The sequence below is a fragment of the Conger conger genome, chromosome 6 (assembly GCF_963514075.1).
Source record: "Conger conger chromosome 6, fConCon1.1, whole genome shotgun sequence".
In the NCBI taxonomy this organism is placed as follows: domain Eukaryota; kingdom Metazoa; phylum Chordata; class Actinopteri; order Anguilliformes; family Congridae; genus Conger; species Conger conger.
This window is the reverse complement of record NC_083765.1, coordinates 26,218,213-26,243,904: the sequence shown is the minus strand read 5'-3', so window position 1 is coordinate 26,243,904 and position 25,692 is coordinate 26,218,213. Positions and strand designations below refer to the sequence as shown.

The following is a 25,692-nucleotide window of genomic DNA, read 5'->3' as shown; positions in this document are numbered from 1 at the left end:
TTTCATTTGAAGCTTAAGTTTCGATTTTAAGTTTACGCAATGATTTCACATTTGGCTGATTGAAAAACTATTTTCCGTTCAAAAACTACTTCCACTTGCATGCAGAGGAATTACAACATGTTCAGAAAACGTTCTTTCATCTTTTATTATCCCATCGCTCAGCATCGTCATGTAATATACACTCAGAATAACTTGCAGTCAAAGAGAGATAGAGAGAACCAGTGACAGAACTTCCACTCTATTGTTCTGGTTGAAGAAAATAAAAATGCTTAAAAATAATGAAAATCAAAAGGAATAAAAGATCAATGTAAACTTGGAAAAAGGTTACAACAGTATAACAGCGATGAAAAAGCCAATTGACTACTATTGTACAAAGAAAACAGAAAAATTAGAAATAAAAATGCATTAAAGTCCAAGTTTGACAGTAGTTCCCCATCTGTTAAAAAAAACAAAAAAACTTTTTTCCATAAAAGTGGAAAACAAGACTAACGGAGATGGTGTGTATGTGTGCGGGAGGGAGTGGATTAGAGATGAAAAATCACATTGTTCTCAAACATCATTGATAATTGTTCTTACTTAATCCTTTGATAAATGCACAGACATTTGCAATAACTTTGTTTTGTATTTCTTGACCCCCCCCCCCCCTACTTGACGTAAGTACACTTGAAAAAAAAAAAAAATCTTGTTATGTTTAGGTGGGGGAGAAATCAATCAGAATTGCACCACACACATTTCTGTTCAACTTCATTCAAGCTGTTTTGTGACACACACTCTTGCATATGCTTATATACGTGGAAAAACTATTTACTACACTGAAAAATCCAGTGTAAACTGGACAATATCTGCTCCGGACGTGATTAGCTTTCCCCATCCCTCATTCAAACCATTCTGAGAAAAACGTGGAAACCGATCCAGAGGACCAATATTTGGGGCAGTTTCTACAGACCGTCCTGCTGCAATTTTGACAGCCTGCAGGGTTGTTAAAATAAAGCGGTCACGTATGCACATATTGGAGCCAAACGGGAACCTAAGCTCCCATTCATTTACATTTAGGTTCTGCACAAACAGCTTCCATGCTTACTATCAAGTACACAAGTTGTATAGCATATACAAAGAGTAGACAAATAACACACAGCCACAGAACTGGTTCTTCTAGTTTGGCACGTGGCTCTGACACATACTTCATACTACTTAAAAGGGGCAGTTCACCCAAAAATGAAATTAACGTATGTTTCCAGTACGGATAGTCCAGCCGAACTACGGATTGTCCATCCAGATAGTCCAGCTGAAATCCGTGTTTTACTAGTTATGGATTTGATGCTTTTAACCTGTGGAAGAACCTATGCACTTAAGTCTCTTTGGATTAAAAGTGTCTGCCAAATGATGAATGTAAATGTGTTGTTTTCTACATATTTTCTGATAGATTAAATATTTTCTAAACATTCTACAAATTTGTGTCAAACTATCTTACTTCTATCGAAGTACACCAGCTGCGTAGCAGGCAGGCAGACTAGTATGGAACTTCAGTCGTGGTGACGGGACGTTTTGTAGTTTCAATATACTGTTACAACTTGTTTGCAACTTACAAAGCACATAGCAGCTTTGAAAATTCATGGTTGAGATATTAACGAGTCAAATTTCTTTGACATAAAAAAAAGTTTTGCGGCTTTGAAGCCACAGGATGAAGGACCCATTTGGACCACTTTAACAGGGTGAACTACAGCAAATACTATGAAAATATACTACATTTCAGCGAAACAATCTGGATGGACAGATACTGCTCCAGGTAAGGAGAAACATAGCTTAATTTCATTTTTAGCTGAACTGTCACTTTAACAGTGCCAGTTACGATATTGCCCCTGGAGTTGAGTCAGTCTCACTGTGAACGGTGTACATCCCTACATGCTGCACAGAACACTTCCTGGGCTCAGTGCTACAAAAACACCACCCCTTCTCCTGCAATACAAGATAACGCCCACTAAACAAAAAGTGATTTAAAAAATATATTCTACCATATTCTATTGCTAGTTCTCTTGTGTATACATAATACATTTTGTGCCAAATCCTTCATTTGAGACTAATCTGCGACAGTATGCAGCAAGATGTAGCAGACATCCGACTGAAGAGCAGCAAACACAGAGAGAAGACCCTTCATTAAAGGCAAAAAAAAAAAAGATCAATTAAACAAAAAGCACACATTGTGCTTGTATGAAAATGGGTAACTGCAAAGCTCATGGGCCTTGGGTAAATGCACCAATCAACACAGAGAACCACTGATATTATACCACTATAAATGTATTATTTTTCCTTTAAATGAACATTAGTGTTGTCTATGGAACAGAGGGTTCCTGTTGCTGCACACTAGAGACCTTGGTCAAAATAGAATACATGCCAGTGGCCGAAGCAGAATGGCATTCATCGTGTCGTAACACGTGGGGGGGTGATTGGAGGCATCTATGGATCCAATGATAATTCAGCATTCTGTGTTTCCTCTTATATAGAATACAGAATTAACTTGATCTGACAGTATCTCCGTGCAAAAAAGACTATGTGCAAAAGTCCTGTCCAAATAGTAATTGTGAATCACCATAGACACACAAATCAATTTCAATTCAGTGCATCAGTCAAAGACCTGTACTTTGACGTACTGCATTTACCATGACTGAGCTTAAACTCTGCAGGTTCAAGCTGCTTTTCTTAAACTGAAAGAGAAACATTGTCTTGGCATTTATTGAAAACTTCCTTGTGCCCCAAACACTACACCAGGTGCAGAACTGGGAGTTAAAAACTTGCTTAGCAACCAGTAATTTCAGTCATGCCAAATTTGGCTTAAAAAGTGCAGCTCAGCAGTGACTACAATGTAGGTGGCGACACTGCTCCTAAGCAAGGTTCAATCAAGAGCCATCCAATATGACTTTGATTCTGGATGCAGCGTGATTACTGACAGTGGCTAAGGGGCCAGCTCAGATTCAATGGGCCTCATGCAAGAACCACTCGTAAGTTGTGTTCTTAAATCACTTGTACAAGTGATTTCAGAGAACTCGGCTCATTCACAAGTTCTCTTATTTAGAATGTACTCTTAGGTAGGAACATTTAAGAGTGTTCCCGACCTGTCGTACGAGTCATGTAAACGAGAGCCTGCAGTGCACATCAGCACAGCTCACAGCAAATATAAATCAGGATTCAGCTACTGCATTGCATTCTCCCCTCAAATGTTTTCATAAACATATTTTAATGAACCGTTTAGAAGGAATAAGAGAAAGTCACCGGTCAGCCATATTGATAAGTTTAGATGAAAACCAATGAACCAGTCTACCCAATCAGTTACTCACTACAGGGTTTGATGGCCCTTGCTCTTGTTTATCCCATTGGCAATCTCTCTGGCTGAACCCACCCACAGTACCATATATACTGCATTATAATGGACATCCCCATATATGGCAGTTGTCTGAAGTTCGGTGCATTTCTTGAATCCGACGTGGCACACTCGTACGAGCCCTTTGTACGAAAAAAGTACGAGAAATTTGTGTTAATAAAAATGTTCTTGCATGAGGCCAAATGTGTAGAAATACGCTAGCACAGTCTGGGTAACAGAGACCAGGTGCTTTTGAGGAACCATACTAGGAACAGTCACACCAAACCACATCTCAGATAAATGTTTGGTGGAGTCCATAACAAATGACACTGGCTAAAAACCTACACTACCATTCAAAAGTTTGGGGTCACCTTGTCTTTTTCAGCTTTTTCTAATTTTAGATTTTATTTTGTGTAATCAAACAATTCATACCTGGTCAAATTGCAGACTCAGAGCTTTTACTAAAAGGTATTTTTATTTTGGTTTCAGTGTGTAGTAAGTACTGGTCTTTTTATATGTAGTCCCCCATTTCATTGTTTGAGACAAATTAACAACGTGAAATAAAAGTCTTATGTTTTGTATTTGGTTGCATATCCTTTGCATGCCATGACTTCCTGATGTCTGTGACCCATCAACATCATCACAGTCTAGATATCTTATTTTCAGGTTGTCCTACAAGCGATACTAAAACTCTGCATTTGAATGGATCTCAATGGGAATTGGGGGTTGGGACTAGATTCAGCTGTAAATGATGCTGATACAGTATGGAACACATTTGTTGGCCGAATGGCTTTAAGCTACCAAGGGTCCAAGATATCAAATGAGCCTCAAACCATCATGCTGCAGCCAGATATGCAGTAGATAGTACAAGAATTGCTTCTCCTGATGAACTCAACAGAAAAAAATATTCAGGAGAAACAATTATTGTTGTTTTCTACTGCATATCCGACAGCAGCACAGTGGTTTGAGGCTCATTTGTTACCATGGATCCTTGATGACTTAAAACGGGTCACAGACATCAGGAAGTCATGGCAGGCAAAGGATATGCAACAAAATATTACTCTTTGACATTATGTTAATTTATCTTAAACATTGATAAAACATTGATAGATTGTACTCTTCAAGGGTTCTGATTATCTGTATGTTTACACTAGGACTCGGAACTGTACCATCCTCTCAGGTCCTCTTAGCACTCATATTTGTGTTTGATTTGCACTTCATTTTATGTCGCTCTGGATAAGAGCATCTGCTAAATGCCATGTAATGTAATGTAATGTAATGTAATGAAATGGGGGACTACATATACAAAGTGCTATAATTACTGTGTGGTGAAACCAAATGTATAAAAATACCCTTTAATCAAAGCTGAGCGCTTTGGCCACATATTGATTGTTTGATTACATACAGAGAAAATAAAACATTAACTCAGAAAAATCAGGAAAAGACAAGGTGACTCCAAACTTTTTAACAGTATTGTATATGTGTTGCAGAAACGCATGTCAAGATCTGCTGTAACATTAAGTGGTCTATAACTTTGAGTCAACAACTTCTAGAATTCCACGCATTCTAGTGCCAAGTCAGGAGAACTGTACAAGGTGCAATATACCAATGGGGTTCGCAGACAAGACATCACAAGCACTCACATACTCACTCCAGAACAGTGCTTGTGAAACACAGTAAAGACAGACACATCGCTACCACATCTGCCTCCTCCATTTTAAGTCCATGAGCAACAGCAAAAGTGTGGTGGGTGATGTGGTAACCCACAGGGATTAGTGTGATGGGTCATATGTGAGTAATTACATTAAGGGTTCCTGTTTAAACAGTGTTACATTGCTAGCAATTAATAACCACACCTGATTTGATATTATATATGCCCAAGTTCAGAGGAGGAGGAGAGAGAAGAGTAAGGCTATGACTGGGTAATTTGTAGTATATGTGGGGGAGAAAAAGCTGATCTCTAAAATGGATGAAGGCATTAAGCAGGTGCCCCTCCCCAGTTGCCAGCTGGTTGTGCCCACCCTAAGTGTCTTGCAGTTGAGAGGGAACAATTTACTGACATATAGTTGGGGGGGGGGGGGGTGTTTATTAATGAAAACTGATTTTGGACAGTTGCCCCGTCACCCTCCCTGACCACAGCAAGATGAGGGCAGGCAACAGTGTATGGGCTTCTCTCTACGGAGGTTCAGATCACATCAGAATATATCTGGGCAAGCCTCCCAGGTTCCTTGCTCCTTGGCTTCCCAGTAACCACCCCTGTAGATGTGTGTGGACTCTCCCGTGGCAGGGTCCTCGCACCTCTCGAACCACAAGGCTTTGTAGCTGTCCTGGTGGGTGCCTGAAACAGACAGAAGTGGAACATTTCTGGTCATCTTGGATCACCCTCGCCGCTGGGAGGTCAAGAGTCAGTGACCTCCGCACCACACCAGCTACCGCTAACATTGTGACCACAGCAGTCTGAGGAAAAGTCTAGGGCACTGCTAGTCTTTCTGGATGAGTAGTGTATGTTGGGACATACCTGGTACCAGATCTTTTTTTCTTTTTAAAACACGCATTGCGGTTTCATATACCAGGGCCACTACTCCTCAGAATAGTTAGCCTACATCACTGGCTATGTCTCTGACCTGTAAACCATGCACTTAACAGAGATAGCCACAGTGAAGAGCCATCCACACTCAGGTAATGAGCACTACCCACTGAACTCTGAGTAGCTGAAAAACAGGCCCACTTTTTTCCGCAAACATTACCTCAGTTTAGTGTATGGCGTTGGCCAGGTGACATCAGACACGCTGGAAGGAGGTAAGGGTCAGGGGGCAAGCAAAGCTAGATTTGCAACAGTCACCCAGAGAAAATGGCTACGGCACTTTTAGAGCATCCTAATGATCGGAGAGAGCGAAAAGGACTGATGAAAACAGGGATGGAAGAGAAGAGGAGGGAGCGAGAGCTACTTGCTTTTCACTGGGTCTCCATAAGGGCCTCCCATGTAATCCACTGGCCATTGAGCAAATAAAGGAAAATAAAGATGGAGCAGAAACAAAGGAACAGCAAACAGGTTATAATGAGTGTCATGGGGAGGAAGAAGATGACGATGTGGACTACAGACGGACAGAGCTCATGGACATGAGATGAGGGACAATGAGAAATATGCACAGCAAGGGATTCAGAAAATTGTGTGGGGGACAGATAGAACCAAAACATTTACTGAAAACAGGTTAATGAAATATACACTAAAAGGGACCGTGGAGGCAGGAGGATAGACAGAAGGAAGAGGAATTTGTCAAAGTGAAAAGAAAATAAGATCCAGGCAAAATTAATAAAATGTAGGGGAAAAAAAGCCACAAATGGACTCATTACATTATTGGCATTTGGCAGACGCTCTTATCCAGAGCGACTTACAGTTGATCAGACCAAGCAGGAGACAATCCTCCCCTGGAGCAATGCTGGTTTAAGGGCCTTGCTCAAGGGCCAAACGGTTGTGCGGATCTTATTGTGGCTACACTGGGATTCGAACCCCCGACCGTGCCTGTCCCAGTCATTTACCTTAACCACTACGCTACAAGTCGACTCAAAACAAAATAAATGAGACTGAAAGGAAGATAAGACAGATGGAAGGAAGATAAGAAAGATGGAGAGGAGAAGATTTTGCCTCAAAAGGAAATATCACTTCTCCACTTATACACTAAGTGATCACTTTTAGGTAGACCTGTACACCAGCTTGTTAATGCAAATATTTAATTATGTGGCAGCAACTAAATGCATAAAAGCATGCAGACGTGGTCAAGAGGTTCAGCTGTTTTTCAGAACGGGCAGGAAATGTGATTAAAGTGACTTTAACCGTGGAATGATTGTTGGTGCCAGACAGAGTGGTTTGAGTATCTCAGAAACTGCAGCAGGCAACTTAAGTCTAAAAAATAAGTATAATAACTGCCTAATAAAGTGCTCACCGAGTGTATACTGTATATATGCACCTATATCAGCATAGCAGAGGGGTGTGAATATCAGAGCTGGGTCAAATTATTATTTGGACCAGCTCCTCAGACACTGTCAAAATTCTAGCAGAAAGTAAAAAGCAGTAGTATTTCATTAATTAATTCATTCATTAATTCATTCATTATCCTAACCCGCTTATCCTGAACAGGGTCGCAGGGGGCTGGAGCCTATCCCAGCATACATTGGGCGAAAGGCAGGAATACACCCAGTCCATCGCAGGGCACACACACCATTCACTCACACACTCATACCTATGGGCAATTTAGACTCTCCAATCAGCCTAACCTGCATGTCTTTGGACTGTGGGAGGAAACCGGAGTACCCGGAGGAAACCCACGCAGACACGGGGAGAACATGCAAACTCCGCACAGAGAGGCGCCGGCTGATGGGGATTCGAACCCAGGACCTCCTTGCTGTGAGGCGGCAGTGCTACCCACTGCACCATCCGTGCTGCCCCGCAGTAGTATTTATATAATAATAATAATAATAATAATAATAATAATAATAATGATAATAATAATAATAATAATAATAATAATAATAATTTGTTATTTAGCTGATGCCTTTCTCCAAAGCAACGTACAGTTGATTAGACTCAACCGGAGACAATACCCCTGGAGCAATGTGGGGTTGAGGACCTTTCTCAAGGGCCCAACAGCTGTGCGGATCTTATCAGAGCTACACCAGGGCTTGGAACCACAACCTTTCCGCGTTCTAGTCATGTACCTTAGCCTGTAGGCTACAGGCTGCTTTTTATTTGCGAATCTCGACACATCGGTCTGTGTTGAATGTGATTCCTGAATAAATGCCATGTCCAATGTGTTTCCTATGCAAGAAATTCATACGCCAGCTAGTTCTCTTATTTGGAGAGCCTAGACCCTGTACGTTCCACAATACGAAAGTAATAGCTGCCATCATGGGTCTAAAAAAAATAGCATTAGCCACAAGGCTACAGGCTGCTTTTTATTTGCGAATGTTGACACATCTGACTGTGTTAGATTTCTGAATAAACACCACGTCCACAAGTCTTCTGAAGCCACTGTATATCGGTGTTGACAAATCTTACACCCATGTCCCATTAACTGTCTGCCCATATAGTAGTAGAATGAATTCTGAAGTGTACAGAAGCATCTTCTCTGCTCAAGTTCAATCAAATCCAAACTCATTGGCTCGTGCTTTATCCCACAATAAGGCAATGATGCCAAACATACACCAGCATTCTTTCTTCTCAATGGTGTTCCAAACAGTTTGTTTCGACAAGGCCTATGCCTCTTGGTGTCTTTTTTTCTCTACCTCATAATGGTTCCTTGTCAGTTATTGGTACAACTCTGGTCATGGTCATCTTGACAAATTCCGACAACAGACTCAATCAAAATCAAGATTAGATACTGAAAGCTTGTATACCTGCACCAAGGAAGCAATTGAATACACCAACAAATCAGCAATAGAAATTGTACCATTGAACAAATACGTATGGACTGCACTGTATGTGTGCATCTGTGTGCATGTTCCTGTGTGTGCATGCAAGCGTGTGTATGTGTGCATGCGCATGCCAGTAGCACTTGTGGAGATGCATGCAGAAGTGAGGAACAGACAGCGGGAGAAGGTGAGGCAGAGAGAGCAGAGTACTTGCTTTTCAGAGGCGAGTCAGTAATGGAATCCTCAATGACAGCTTGAGAGAGAGACAGAGACACAGATGAGTGAGGGATGGGAACATAGAGAGAGGGAGAAATGGGCAAAGGTATCTACTCATGAAGATGCAAATATAACTCCTCCCCTTCCCTGAGACCCCTCCCCTTCCCTTAAAGCAGGGGCTCATGCGGCAGCAGTTGTGTCACAGCATCATCACATGACGAGGCCGGACCCCACTGCGGCTTCAGTCTAGTCTTCAGTCTAGACACACACACTCACACCCACACCCAGAGACACACCCCTGACACATGCACCCAGAGACACGCCCCTGACACACACACACACACACACTCACACCCAGTCACGCCCCTGACACACACACACACACACACACACACACACACACTCACACCCAGAGACACGCCCCGACACACACACACTCACACCCACACCCAGAGACACGACCCTGACACACACACACTCACACCCAGAGACACGCCCCTGACACACACACACACACACACACACACACACACCAGAGACACGTGCCTGACACACGCACACACAGACACACTCACACCCAGAGACACGCCCCTGACACACACACACACACACACACACACACACACACACACACACGCCCCTGACTCACACACTCACACTCACACACTCACACACTCACACACACACACACACACACACACACACACACACACAGAGACACACCCCTGACACATGCACCCAGAGACACGCCCCTGACACACACACACACACACTCACACCCAGTCACGCCCCTGACACACACACACACACACACACACACACACACACTCACACCCAGAGACACGCCCCGACACACACACACTCACACCCACACCCAGAGACACGACCCTGACACACACACACTCACACCCAGAGACACGCCCCTGACACACACACACACACACACACACACACACACACACCAGAGACACGTGCCTGACACACGCACACACAGACACACTCACACCCAGAGACACGCCCCTGACACACACACACACACACACACACACACACACACACACGCCCCTGACTCACACACTCACACTCACACACTCACACACACACACACACACACACACACACACACACACACACACACACACACACACACACACACACACTCACACACACACACACACACGTCCCTAACACACTCACACGCTCTTGTGGCACTCACTACATATGTGAGTAAGTGTTGTGTTTTGGCGCACTGCCTAAGCACACCCACATCTTCAAAATGGCCACTATGAAAGCAGTGCATTTTTTGACAAAATGACAAAATGACAAAATGACAGAAAACTATGAACGGTCCAAAAATAGCTAGAGTTTTCATTGGATGGGCAGATGAGTAAAATAAAACAAAGTAAGTAATGTTTTGTTGTTCTGATCAAAACTAATTGCCTGACAATAATAATGATCATAATAATCATTTGGCCTGTAGAAGCAGTGGCCATTCATAATAAAAAATTCATAGATTTAACAGGAATTGGAATTGACAAAAACAGTAAAAGGGCATAGATTCATGGAATACAAATGTCTAATGGTTTTTACATTATGGTCCAATACCATTATGTGCAATAAAAAGCGCCATAATTAATCTGTTTTATCTCATCATTTAAAAATTTTCATTCAAATCAAGTGTATTCCCTTTGAATCTTGCAATGCTACCAAAGGTAAATAAATATTATGATCAATATTATCACAAGATGCCAGACACTGAAAGATTTGCTCAAAGAATCAGAATTATTTAGTTGTGGATCAAGTATGGGTCACCGCCTGTTGAACACAGTGCTCGTTTCCCATCCCATCACAGATGCTTAAATGGGAAACTGCAGAACACGTTTCCTCTTACTCCAGAGTTTAATAATACAACTATACAAGCTACAGAATTTTCTATAATTTCCATTACCCTTCTGACCCAATACCATAACAAAAGGCTGTTCATTAGTTCACTCAAGAGCAGCCGTTCAATAGCCCCGCCTGCCTCCAGCATGAATAAATTGACCAATGAAATTGCGAGAATGGACAGAGAATATCCCTATTCCAACCACGCTATGAAATGGCACTGTTAAATGCCTTTTAAGGCTGGCCTCCTGCTCACCCTCCTCGGTAGAGTTGGCAGTGCGGGCAGCTTCCCTCTCCCTCTCCCTGCGCACACTGCGCTGTTTCTCCTCCAGACGCTGTTTCTCCACGTTGGCCTCCTCCCAGTGCCCGTCCTCCATCAGGCGTTGGTCTGGGCGAAGCCGGCTGTCTGTGGGAGCCGTGCCCTCCTCTGGCTCGTTCAGCGTCAGAGCCAGAGAGGAGAAGTAGTACATGGTCTCAGCACCCTCCTGTGAGAGAGAGAGAGAGAGAGAGAGAGAGAGAGAGAGAGAGAGAGAGAGAGAGAGAGAGAGAGAGAGAGAGAGAGAGAGAGAGAGAGAGAGAGAGAGAGAGAGAGAGAGAGAGAGAGAGAGAGAGAGAGAGAGAGAGAGAGAGGAGAGAGAGAGAGAGAGAGAGAGAGAGAGAGAGAGGAGAGAGATATCGAGAATGTGTGAGTGAGTGTGGAAAACATGCCGAATAGAGAGGATACAAACGGCACTGCTGCATTATGACAGTGCTTACACAGTCCCAGCATACTCGCATTTGCACTCACGGTAGCGGGTTCTTCCTCCACAGGTCACTGTGCGCGCAGCGTCTGATACACAGTCTTGGGTTTGCCCTCAGTCCCGTTCTCCCCTCCTTTGCTGCTCTGCATCACCCGCGAGAACTCCATCTTCTCATCCATGTCCCCGACAGGACGAAGTGAGCCTTCCCCTCCTTATCGGCCACCACACCAGTCACCTACAGAGAGGGAGAGAGAAACTCCACCTACACACACGGCTGAGGAATGACACTAAGCAAGGACCTTAGAAGTATGCTTTCCAAAACAGCACAGCCTTTGCGACAGAAAGGCAAGGGCTGGCGATTCCTACCTTTCTGGCCACATCTCGGGAGAAGTAGCTGTAGGGGGCAAACTTGAGGTGACAGCGGTCTCCTGTACGATGATTCACAATGTCTATCTCCCCAGACTGAGAGGGAGAGAGCATAATTAGTGAAGAAGAGACCCAAAGGAGTGAGTACGGATGTACTTATGATGGTCTCCATCTCTCCTCTCTCACCTGGTCAATCCACAGCTTTCCTACAATGATGTTATGGACAGTGGTGGTGACCTTCTTCCAAGTGTAGTGATTGTTGCTCTTCTCAAATATACAGTGGATTGAACCTGGAAATGAGAGACAGGTGAGAGAGAGGCATTGCACACAGAAACATGGATTTAACAAGATTTAATAAGTAGATTCTCGTTTTAACCCAACTTGTCCCCAAGCATAACCCCTCCCCCAATCTCACCTAGAGGCATGATGGACAAGTACTTTCCCCTGAACTTGCTGGCGACGGCAATCTCCTGCCTCAGGGTCCAGCCTCGTTCAGAGATCACATGATGCGCTGCTGCAGGTGGGTGGTGACTCACCTGTGTGCGTGGGGGGAAGGGGTAAAACAGAACATGAGCTTCACACTCCATCTCAGTCAGTGATATGAACACTATATATAAATTATATACACTCACTGAGCACCTTATTAGGAACACCTGTACACCTACTTATTAATGAGATTATCTAATCAGCCAATCGAGTAGCAGCAGTGCAATGCATAAAATCATGCAGATATGGACCAGGAGCTTCAGTTAATATTCAGATCAACCATCAGAATGGGGAAAAATCTAAATTATCAAAACCATTCAAGCGCTTTTCAGCCCTTTCACCGGCAGAGTTCTCCTGCAATTACAGGCGTCTCACTAGATGGCAGTGTTGCCCTGAGGCCGTCCTCCCTTCCAGAGAAGCTTCAGAATCAGAGCCTTGCAGACAGCACTGCAGTTCTGAATGCCCTTTACGCTTCCTTGCCATATGTGAGGGTTGCGAAGCGGCACAAAACTTCAATTCCCGACATGATCGTGGGGCAGCCTGTAGCGTAGTGGTTAAGGTACATGACTGGGACATGCAAGGTCGGTGGTTCCAATCCCGGTGCAGCTACAATAAGATCCACACAGCTCGTTGGGCCCTTGAGCAAGGCCCTTAACCCTGCATTGCTCCAGGGGAGGATTGTCTCCTGCTTAGTCTAATCAACTGTACGTCCCTCTGGATAAGAGCGTGATACATGTTATGCATTTAGTTCTTGTCCCATACTCAATGCATAGGAAAATTACATAATCACAATCAAGTAAAATCAAGTAAAAGTAAAATACAATTACAATTCAAATGAAATAATCAATTACCTGAAATGCAGGCAAAATGGAAGCAATCAAAGAAAACACAGGCAAAGTAATTTGAGTATATAAGGGAGTTGGCTTTCATAAATTAGGATTCAAACGCTGGGGAGCTATTGAAAAAATGTCACCTGTCACTATGGTGTGCATTTTTGCAAAAGGTCCTTGTGGGCTGGGCATGGGTGTCAAAGTGAAGCAGCTTGGGTAATGTAGTCTGGGGCAGAGAGCGAGCCTTATATGTGAGGTTGAGGACCTTGTTTCAAGTAAATTCGTACTGTATGGGGGGCTACACAGTGGAGATGAAAACAGGGGAAATGAGAGCGGTAGAGGACTCTGGCAGCTGATTGTCCAGATTGTCTTACCTGTATTGACCCGTGCAGTATTTCTGCAGAGCTGTGATGCGCTCATACACAACCTCAGTGGCAATAAGAGGTCTCTAACCTTTATGCCTTAGCTCAAGTGCAGTACTGCCACCACAGAAGTACAATTACAGCTAGCCGCAGCCTGGCAAACCCTTTTTTTGACATTACATTATCATCTTTTAACAGACACTCTTATACAGAGTAAAAACACAGTAAAAGCCTGAAAAAGCATCACAAAAGAAGAATGCAACAGTTTGGTTATGTCAATGGTCCCAGGTTTGATGCAGGTTTTGCAAGCAAGGGATATGCTCCCAAATATGAAGTGTTATTTACTTTCATTTACTTAAATATTCTCTGCTCACCTAAAAATTGGGTGTCTGATTCCAAAGGTGTTATGTTCTAAGTAGTTTAAAACATCTAGGTATAAATGGTAAATGGTTGGAATTTATATAGTGCTTTTATCCAAAGCGTTGTACAATTGATGCTTCTCATTCACCCATTCATACACACACACCAATGGTGATTGGCTGCCATGCAAGGCTCGTCAGGAGCTTTTAGGGGTTAGGAGTCTTTCTCAGGGACACTGACAGACCCAGGGTGGGACCAAACTGGCAACCCTCCGACTGCCAGATGACTGCTCTTGCTGCCTGAGCCAATGTGCCCCCATTGGAAATAAAAAGCTGAAATTCTATACTTTTGTCTTGTGTTCATCTTTTCATCTCTGCCCCACATATATTGAGTGTACTGCAACAACAAAGGAATTGAGACTATATTTTGTCCCCAGCACTAATCACCACCCACTGCTGCACTGACCTCCTTCAAGGTGCTGGAACCCAGGGACATACTTCAACTCATCACAAACAATCACGCAACCACTGCTTGACCCTATCCCATCAGCTGTCCTCAAGTCTATAACTGGTGGGCTCCATCCTTATCCGTCCTCATTATTAATGGCTGCCTTGCCAGTAGTAATGCTCTCCCAGACTTTAAGATGGCTCATGTTACCCTACTCCTTATGAAACCAACCTTAGATCCCTTTGATGTTAGGAACTATTGACCAGTATCATTACTGCCTTTTCTGTCCAAAGCTGCCCTCTCTTGGTTTGCTTCTTATCTTGCGGATAGGTCCTACCAGGTCTCCCACAGGACTCTGAACTGGACTCTGCAGTATTCCATTTACACAAAATCTCTTGTTCAGTAATTGCTTCACATGGCTTCTCATATCATGTGATGATGTGATGATACATATCAAAGGCCCTTGTCCTTATCTTTGTTGTACAGGTAGCAGTTGAAATTGTACTTACCTCTAGGGTCTTTCAGCGAACTTATCCCTGGTTATGGGTATGCACTTTGTTGTACGTCGCTCTGGATAAGAGCGTCTGCCAAATGCCAATAATGTAATGTAATGTAAAAATATCCTCTTTCCCTCCCTCGGCCATACAGGTTAATGAGAGAATAACTGCCTGCCAGGGAGACATCTCATTGCAGATGGCTCGGCACCATCTAAAGCTCAACCTTGACAGGATGGAGCTGCTCTTCATCCCTCACAAAGCTATGACAAGAACTCAGTCACCGCATAATTCAAGGACATAATTCAACCTGACACAACAACAGCTTGACCACTCCGTTCTGCTGCCACATGGCAACTTGCACATGCAGCCACCTGAATGGCTCTCACTTGTCCCGACTGTGGAGCTTCTCCACCCTAGCTCCCCAGTGATGGAACAACCTCCCCATTCCTATAAGAACTGCTCACTCACTGCCCATTTTCCACTACAGTATAAAGACTCACCTTGTCACACTATAACTTGACAGTACTATGCGGGAGTACTGTGCTCTATTTCCACTCGTTTTACCCGTCTCAATCTTTTAGCCCCTTGTTGTACATTGTAGTTTCAACTAAGACTGTTTTATTCTGTATTTATCTTAATACTCTAGTTCCTGACATTATTACTTAGACTTGGTCGCTTACGTGTACTAGACTTAATGTTCATGGCTGTACAACTGATCCTATGTGAATTGGACCTTATCTGACCTGTTCTGTAGTTTGTTCTAATGACCTTGGCATGCTTTTTCTCTAATGCACCTCCACACAAACCCGTCAACCTCTCACACACACCTACTGTACTCACAGAGACCTAAATATCTAATGCAGATACTGCTATAGACAGACTCACTCACTTGTTCCCACACTCACACTGACCTCTAACTCTCACACACAGACAGACCTGCATAACTCTGTCACGCACACACATCCATCCCATCGCTTGCCCCCACCTGCTCACACAGAGACCGGTACCCGCTCTCCCGCACTCTGTCTAGCTCGAAGGTCTCTCCTAGCAGGGGGTTGAAGGGCTTGCCGGTGCGGTGCACAGTGGTGGAGTACGAGGAGACGGTGAAGGCTGCCACATAGCACAGCTGCTCCAGGGAACTCTGGCACTTGGCTCCCTTGTCCAGCAGCTCCGAGTACTCCAGGTCCTCGGAGAGACGCTGCAGCATGGAGATTGGCTCGTTGAAGTTCACCTGCAGGGGTAGTGAGGCAGGGGTCAGCATAAACTAGGACATAATCAAGAGAGCGGAGGGAGGGTGAAAGAGGAAGGGAGAAATAATAGTTACAAAGATCGATGAGTTGAAGAGGACAAACACTTACAGGCATGGGGATCTTGGACAGCTCTTTGCCGATGCAGTTCTTCATGATGCTCCACAAGTTGAGGGAATAATTGGGCTTATCGGGTATACGAGTCCGCCTCTTCCTCACTGGCTCCACCTCCTGGGACTGGGGCGACTCTGGATTGGATGCTAGGGACTGCTCATCAAGCTGTATCACAACCAAGGAGGACAATAAAGACCTGATGGCACCCTTCACATGATTTATTAAAAGACTTGATTAAAAAAAAATCAGTGATTGACAAGACAGCAACATACACCAGCATTCATGCACACACACACACTGAAAACCAGTACGCATACTCAGAAAGTCACTCACCGACTGGTCATCCATTCCAATCTCACTGCTGATACCACTGATATTACTGCCTGACCTCCTGGGTGGTTGGAGAAAACATTTCTGTAAAATACTTTCAAGTGGCATGGGGGTAAAAGAAAGAATAAAGTACAAATTGGCCATAAAAAATACTAAGTTGGCTACAGAAATGTGTATCGGAAGAGAAGAAACCAATTAAAGCCAGGTTTTTAATTGCGGGGGGGGGGGGGGGGGGGGGTGAGAACATACAAGTACGGTGGAGCTTCAACCTTCCTTAAACTCCAGTGCTGAAGGGCCGCAGTGTCAGCTGGTTTTTGGCATGTTTCAGCACGAGTGATTAATCCAAGTCATTTATGCCTGAAAAGTGCACACATCTTGCCCTCAATGACGTCATTGGCTGTGGATTGAAAGGAAATGACAAATACCTGCAGGAACTACGACCCTCCAGGACTGGAGTTCCCCACGCCTGCCCTAAGGTTTTATTTATTAGCTGGGTTGCTGAGCTTGCATTCTTCTTCCTGTGGCTGGTCATGTGCAACATGGCAGCTGAGAATAGTGCACCAATATTCTGTACTGACAAATCAATAGACTGTGAACACAGGCAGCTGGCCTACTACTGTTTAAAGGCTGTTTGAGTATTGTCACAGCTGTCAAAAGAAGCAGTTAAACGGGAAAAAGAGAGGGGGAACAGACTTGTGGTACTTGGGATCGGCTGGTACAGTGATGAACTCGGCCACGTCTTCCATTGCGTCGAAAAACTCATTTTCATCATCCTCATCACTTGCGTCCCCTTTACCAGAGGCAGAGCCTAAGAATGAGAGATGCAGAGCCAAGCACAGGGGAGTCAGGCAGATGGTGAGAGAGCAAGCGAACAAGCAAGATGGAGAGTAGCAATGATACATTAAAAAATAAATAAAGAAAAAACTATTGCCATTAGGCCCATAAATGATTAAACAAATAACAGCCAAACACCATGTTAGCATCAGGGATACAGAGCTGAGCTGGATCTTGACCGAGCAATGGCACATGACATGAGAGCACAGCGGAAGCACTTGGGAACTACAGCGAAGGTGTAGCTTTGGGGCTAGTGGTCGGGAGGGTTGACGCTGGGAACCTGCTTTTTGGGGCTCACCCTTGGCCTCTCCGCTCGGGCTGGCCTGCGAGGCAGGCAGCACAGTGGCCCCTCTGAAGGCCCGCTCCAGGTGGTTGTGCTGCTTGGCCAGCTGCTCCAGGGTCTCCTCCAGCCGCACCCTCTGCTCCCTCTCCGCCTGCAAGGCCTTCTGCCAGCGCTTACTGTGGGTCTGAGCCAGGGCCAGGAAGTCCCGGCATGCCTGGAGCAATCAGAGACCCATCAAACAGTCACATCAGGAGCCCCCCCCTGTGCTCACACATCTTGAACAGGCAATCAACCTCTCAGAGCAAGATCAGAGTCCATTGACATGATTCAGACACCTCTTCTTTTATAATTATATTTGTACTATAAACTCTCTGGCTTTTAATCATAACTTGCACTTGTAGGGGTACAGTACATGTACCATGTGTCATACCCCACAAGTGCAATGCAGGAATGGTATAACGATGGGCAGTTATTCAGACACTAAACAGCGATGAAATTATTTTCAATAGTGTGCAGAAAAAGGTTAGGGGAAAAATAATTATTTTGAAATGTGACCACAATCATGGCGATCGTTTTCAGGTCCAGTTTCAACCATTTTTTCTGCAGAGAAAACACAAGTTTGAGACTCACATTTATCATGGCATTGGAGGTGATGCGGAACAGTGTCGCCCTCTCGGTCACTTGCCGAATCTTGTCACCAGTCTCTCCTCCGAGCCGTACGCCTTCAAGCTCTGACAGAGATCTGAGCAAACGGTTACTTTCAGGGTTAAGGTCAATTCTGAATTTTTGGTGCTCCTTAAAAAGACATTTTAATTTATCGTAACAAAACATGTAGCTTAAAAAAAAATAGCCATTGGAATTTCTTTTCAATTAATTACATTTATTTTCATTCAAATTCAACATCCTGGCACCAATTTCAATTGAAATTAAAGAATAAAACTTGTTTTATCAGCAATTGGTAATTCAAAAAAGAACTGTCCTAATCCTGTTTTTCCACATAATTCCGCAGACCAGAGAAAATAATTGGGATGTAAACGGATTCCCCTCCAGATTTTTGTGAAATCAACGAGAATTTATGAAATTTGAATGACGTAACAAATATGAAGACATTAGATGTATTGAGAAATTGGAGCAAGTTTTTACATTTACAAACCAATTGGTCATTGATATGTGTAGACTAGGCACTAGTACTTTTTTTCTATGTCGCTTTGGATAAAAGCATCTGCTAAACAAAATTAACATGATTTAACTTTAATTGAATGTGATGTGATTAAACTTTAGAATTGTATGCTCAAGATGACTAGAAATGCTGTCAATTGACAGATCATTCATGTTCATACATTGTTGTGAATGATTGGCCCATGTGGGCAATCTGGAGAAAATTAATTAAAAATTAAATTTTTGCTTTAATGTTCCAGTCAACTAACTTAAAATGAATGGACAAGATAGCCACAGCCATATACTATCATCTCATTTTGTAAAGACTTGTTTAAAACACAACTGCTGTGTAAATTACTGAAGTTATATATATCAATAAATTCAGAAAGTTCTGGGAACTTTCTGAAAATTCTCGTATTTCTGCAACCGGACTAATATACTCTCAGTCCTCCATGTTCGAAACCAAAGCACAACTATGATACAATTAACTGCCCAGATGTGTGAATACCATCAGTATCATTAATAAATTCCTGCGAGGCATGAACAAACAATCACATTTATTCAGATGACAATAGGAGAAGATAAATAGCACTTATGAATTCCTCATTAATTCCCTTCAGTCTAGAAAATAAAACGAGAGAGAGAGAGAGAGAGAGAGAGAGAGAGAACTGACCTCTGCAATGCTGAGCCATGCTTGGCAATGAGGTCATTACAGGTGCTCAAGTCCTCTACCTTGCTCCCCAGAGTGCGCAGTGTGGACTGCACCTCTGAATTGCGAGCTCCCCCACCCTGTCCGGAGGGAGGGGGAGAGGACGTGGAGCAGTCATCGCCTGAATCATCTGCAGAAAAGGAGGGGTTGGGAGAGAAAGGGTCGGTTCGGCAGCTGCAAATATTTTGTAAAAGTTTTGAGACTGATTAAAGTCATACAAATAACCAATAGGAGTTCCGGAAGCAGGCGTGCAGGTAGCCTATTTAAGCATGAGATCCAAAGGTTCACACACCTGACTCGGCCTGCATGCGCACAGCCTTTGCTTTGGCTAGTTCCAAAGCAGTGATCCACCGCTGCCTCTCCACCTCTGAGCTGGCCTTCAGGTGATACGTCTGTGCTCCGCCATTAGAGATGACAAAGTTGCATGAGTCCTCAACAGCAATATTCGCTGTTGCCAGGTTGATGGTGCCTCGACATGTGTGCCCCATCTCCGCTTGCGTCCTTTTGGAGTGGGTGAGAAAAAAAGAAAAGAAAAGAAAAAAGCAATATGGAGGTAAGAGAAAAGAGATGGGATGGAAACAGGAAGAGTGGTGAAAAAGGAGATGGACAAGAACAAAAAGAGACAGAGGGTTTGGGTACATCCAGTGACTTTGTTGCCTCGATTGAACCACTGATTCTGACAGAAACAACTGGTAAAACTGTTGAACAGTGTTCAGATGACATGAACAGTTCTCTTCTAAGGACTATTGTGTGCATTGTTGAATGTCCGAATTACAATATATCTGACTGCTGTGCAAACAAAGCTGTTCTTTCACACGCATGCACATGGAGAACAGAAAGGTTAATCAATAATTGAAAGCACACCGTGGGCTAAAAGTTACTACTTCAGTGCAGCATTGTGGTTCTAGCAGATACAGACTAGCACCAGTGGCTTCTTAATCTTTTTGCTCCCAAGCCCTTATAAACTTTTAACATATACAAAGAAAAAGAAAAATTACTTTCTTTCCCCCATTCATAGCAACTAAAGAAATTTAAAAGGCTACTACTTTATGTATTTTTAATTTCACACTTTGTGTTATTTACTGAGTGGACTAATTAGCTATATATCTTGATTTTTAGTGATTGAAGCTTTCAATAATTTCCTATTATCTCAAGGCCCCCCATGACACCCCAGCTAATCAATAGCGCAAGACACGTTGATATGACAAAATACAAGAGCTTAGTGACAATGCACTACCTAGGATAGTTGATTTTTTTTTTTTTTTTTTTTAACCAAATCTCGTTTTACAGGAGTGACCTTAGTTCATTGAAATCAGGATCATAGCCGTCATCATAAATACCTGTAGTAGGACAGCAAGCCGTTGCTCAAGACAAACCATCGCCTCTGATATCCCTTTATGTAATTGGTCCATTTGAAGAGCCAGCCTTTGTACATGTCTCCGGGTGTCGGAGTGGATGCCTTGGGCTCCGACATTACGACAGCCCCCGCCTTCACGTTTCTAGATCAGGGCCTGAAAACAAAAACGCAAAAGGGGACATTAAATAATCGTAATAGAAAGATAAGATTTAATACTCAATTATTCAATTTACGTAATGTCAGTGTTTCTAACGTGAACAGAAAGCTAACGTGAATTATCCAACAAGCGATAACGTAACTGTTAATAGACAACGATAACGTAAACTAATGCCGGTAACCTAGCTAGCCAGCCCAAGTGATTGTTGGAGTTTAGCTTTAGCTAGCTATTCTGCCGAACACCAAAGCCAAACAGATTTGATGATGCTACAACATTTAACTTAGCTATCTGGGCATGTAAGCAAGGCTAGCTACCTAGCTAGCTAGCTAGCTACTCATACAGATTCATGGGCTAGATAACTAGTTCGCAAATCACTTCGTTAATAATGCATTACGCTCTGGAGAGACCAACACGTTAGTTACAAAGCAAGCAGATAACAGCTAACTAGATAAATAGCTAGCTAGTAGGTGCTCCCCTGGCAGGCATAGCTAGCCAAGTTATATATAACTTATAGTGAGGTCACTAGCTATCTAGAAAAATTGCTACGTGGCCATACGTAGCATATCAAAAGTAAGCAGGCTACTTCGAGCTAGCTAACGTTTGACTACAAGTACATACTGTTAATAATTGCCAAATGTAAACAACCAGGACATATAAAGCAAAGAGCTAGTTAACATTAGCTACCATTAGTGAACATTTAAAGAAACCCCAAAACACCATCGCATTATTTTCGGCCTTTCCACACAGCACCATACTGCTGCAAAGCCTGGCGCTACAGTAAGTCGTGACACCCAATTCACAGCAATGACAACCGAATCTTCTTTGTGAAGTACCCTGACATCGACCCATTTAGTACCGCTATTTAAATAATATTATTATTAATAATAATATTAACAGCACATACGCGCGTGATTTAAGGTTTAACTCGCTCTACCTGACCTTCGTCAAAATTAAAAACCCAATGTCATTCAAATAAACAAAGCTAATACAAGTCCCAGCAGTTTCCGACTGTCATTTTAGCGACTTCGTCGTTCTCATTCTGGAGCTAACACTAGCTAGCATGCTAGCCACCGGGCTACATAAACGTTAGCTATGAGCATGATATAGCCTCAAAAACATCGTCATCCATATTTCTGACAACACAGAAAATGTAACCCTTGAAGCTGACCTCGTATATAAATGTATGGCATAGTTTGCCAACCAATTCGCTTTTTTAAATGTAGGTTAGCTAGGAAGCTAAATCAGACCACTGCTGAGCGAATTACACCTCTGCCTACCTCTCCGACTCTCCCCCCTCCAACAAGGAAGTTAGCTGTCTGGCTAGTTCATAGTTAGCTAGCATATCTGACTAGCGGGTTGTTTTTAGTGACAGGAGGGAGGATATAGTGGACATTGTAACCTCTATCGTTCGTAAACCAAAGCTTGCTGATTACACGAAGATAAAGGCCAAATTATTGTCCATAATAGATGTAATAGATGCAAATAACCCTCATAATAATAAGAAATTACACACCTTCATGACCATGAGCACTGTTTTAGCTCAATCTTTGAGAATTTGGAGCAAGTTAATGATATGCTGTTGTGTTTTCATTTTCTATTAACCAATTTCGTTGTAATACAGTTCATATGATCATATAGGTAAAATTTGGATGGGAATAGTTCGTTAACTGCGTTTAGTCGCCCGGAGATCCGTATTGTTTCACTGTAGACTAGCGTTAACTATTATCGTCTATCGTAAACAGTGCAACCTTAAGGCCGTCATTGTAGGACACATTCATTGAGAATTGTCTATTTATTTGGCACAAAGTGAAAGTACATCTTTCAGTTTTTCTATATAAACAAAAAAAATTAAATTCAAAAGATGCGACTCCGGTGGGACTCGAACCCACAACCTTTGAATCACTTATCATGTGTTTGACTAGAAGTCCAATGCGCTATCCATTGCGCCACGGAGCCACCTGTTGATAGAACTCTGAAATAGCTTACATGTACTGTTAGGGCTCACAATTTACTAAAGACAACAAGTAACAATGGCACGCAATTAGCACGCTACTAGAGACCAGATATTTCCCCATTTATGCTCGCTAGCGTCATATTTAAGTAAAATAGAAACCAAGTTTCTATTCAGTAAAGATGTGTAACATGCTGGCGTCTTGTTTTGTTGTCAATATGTAGTATTACTGTTGTTATTATTGCAGCCTATTCCTTCAGTTATTAGCCGATTTGTCTAAAAGTGGCGAGAACATTCAACCTAGGGAGGCTGTGAATCTCTGTACATTTTGTTTAACGAAATCCAATCAAATCCCCGTTCGCTACCAACTTTTTAACTAAAATTTGGAGGAGGCAGCCAATCAGAGCACGTATCGCTACCAAAAAATGGTAGGACGTGGCTAATCGGGGCAGGTTTCCCTACCAAAAATTGGCCAATCCGGGTACGTATCCCTACCAACATTCTACTTGCTTGACTGTGGGAGGAGGGCGAATTTTAACGTCTGTTATTTTAATTACATTACATTTCTTCCTCTACATTACAAGAAAAGGCTTGCGTTTAATTATCAAATAATCGTTGAATAACAGGAAAAAGACAAGCGAATTTACCTTGCAAGCTATCTGGGTAGCTCGCTGCAGATAAGTGGGGTAACATTAATACCTGTTACAAAATATTAAGAAACAATATTTTAACTAGCCAGTTACGCCAATTAATAGGCTACCTGTAATATAAAAGCAAATATAAAAGCATCAGTTTCCTACCTTCTTCTAAATTGTTTTACAATATTGTGCAGGGGTGGTATGTGTGAATGCTACAGTAATAGATTTGGTGTTGCTTTATGCACTTTTAGTGCAAAAATAGTCTCCTTTACCAGGTAAAAGCCGGCCGGACATTATAATACAATGTTGTTCAAACATTTCAAGCATTGAAAGACCTCTATACATGTCCCATCCCCTCTGATAGATCAAAGTATGGCGGTTACATTAATCTATCAGAGAGGATGAGACATGTATGAGGCAAAAATACCATTTGGCTATCTGGCACATTATTGGCACATTTGTTCTGCGCTAAGAGTACAAAGCACGTTTTTCAACAACATTGTATTGTAATTGAAATTTCCTGCTTTTACCTGGAATCATGAGCCAAATTAGACTATTTTTGTAACAATTTTTGTGCAATTAAAACATGGCTAGCTAAAGGTAATTTATTGGACATTTTATTTTCATACAGTGTAATCCATTTTATTTGATTAACTTATATGGCAGAAAATACCCAGAGCTCAATCCGGCTAGCTACAAGGGTTTTATCAATAAATTAAATGTACAGAAAGTACAGATATTAATACACTCATACAAGACAACCTGGTTATAATGACAGAGAAAATACATTGATATCAATTAACCTCTGTTCTGATTGGCTGGCTAGCACCAACGAACTGAATGCAGTCTGTGCCAAGTGCTTTGATGTGTTCTGGCTATATGGTGGCCCTCACTGAAACTTATGGCTGAAACGTATGGCTGAAACGAACAAGCATATTGTGATGTCACAACGTCATGAAAGTTGAAATGAGTTGCTATTGCAGACCTTGGTTGGGAGTTGAATTAGCGGGAACCACTGTCTATAGGTAGCCTATGTTCTGTGCCTTTCCTCATGCAGTGTCCGATCTTGGAATTGATGTTTAGAGTTGCCATTTTCAGGCAATCACCCCTTGAAACGCCCAACTCCTTTAAATGCACATTTTCTTCAGATGGACTGGGGATTTATTTCAGGACAGTGTGTAAAACAGCAGACCTTTTTGCCTATTTTAAAGCAAGTTTGCTTTTTATTTTCATGTTTTTTATTCTTTGTTACTTTTTAAAAAGATGATCACTAGGTGTCACACCCCACCTTGGGGTGAGGGTCACTCTGACCCAATCCAGGCATTACCAGGGCTCCACCAAGATGGCAAAGATGCAATAACTCTTCCAGTGTAAGGGTGTTTATTATTTACAGTACAGGGTGACAATTTGCTCAGTGTAAAATCCTCAAATCAGTCCATTAACAATGGTACTATATACATTACATTTGCTACTAGAATGAGCATTGAATATAATTTGTTACAAAGACTCGTCACCCTCTCTCCATACTGAATGCATCAACACTATGTGCTCCACCTTTCCGTCCTCTGGAATACCCCACTCTGGTTTGCAGGGGTGGATACAATATGGTGTACCTCAATGAGGCAATAAAGCGCAGTAAAATAATTATCAAATTCCCCACAGACAGATGCAGGAAATTAAAACTGGTGTAAACAAGTTATCACATAATTTTCCCCATGTATTATTACAGTTTCATTTGTGGCATTATATGTACCATTATTATTTTCCCTTTCCAATGTTACTGCCTATATCAGATGCACTGCGCTTGTGCCTACCCAGAACAGAAAAACCTTGGGCGAAAAAAATGACTTTGATACAATTCTTTTGTTAAAACATTGTTACAAGACCATTGTAAATCCCTTCCTATCACTGAAAAAAGTTCACTGACATGTTGGCTCACCCACTGCCTGTGTTTATAGTCCT

At 42.7% G+C, this 25,692-nt stretch overlaps 1 protein-coding gene and 1 non-coding gene across 2 annotated transcripts; both read right to left on the bottom strand.

Moving 5' to 3' along the window:
• Positions 1-127: 127 nt before the first annotated feature.
• Positions 128-21,771, bottom strand: osbp (oxysterol binding protein). The gene is given in 19 exon segments (XM_061244719.1): positions 128-5,693; positions 8,979-9,017; positions 11,121-11,346; positions 11,648-11,677; positions 11,679-11,779; positions 11,782-11,839; positions 11,971-12,066; positions 12,157-12,260; positions 12,386-12,506; positions 15,938-16,183; positions 16,311-16,478; positions 16,647-16,704; positions 17,337-17,451; positions 17,776-17,974; positions 18,391-18,502; positions 19,592-19,757; positions 19,920-20,128; positions 20,968-21,138; positions 21,284-21,771. Coding segments are annotated over 18 exon segments (2,325 nt in total). The 5' UTR covers positions 21,102-21,138; positions 21,284-21,771; the 3' UTR covers positions 128-5,550.
• A 1,234-nt stretch (positions 21,772-23,005) lies between these two features.
• On the bottom strand, positions 23,006-23,097 carry trnar-ucu (transfer RNA arginine (anticodon UCU)). Its single transcript is given in 2 exon segments — positions 23,006-23,041; positions 23,061-23,097. It is a non-coding gene; the product is annotated as a tRNA-Arg (tRNA).
• Between the last annotated feature and the right edge of the window lie 2,595 nt (positions 23,098-25,692).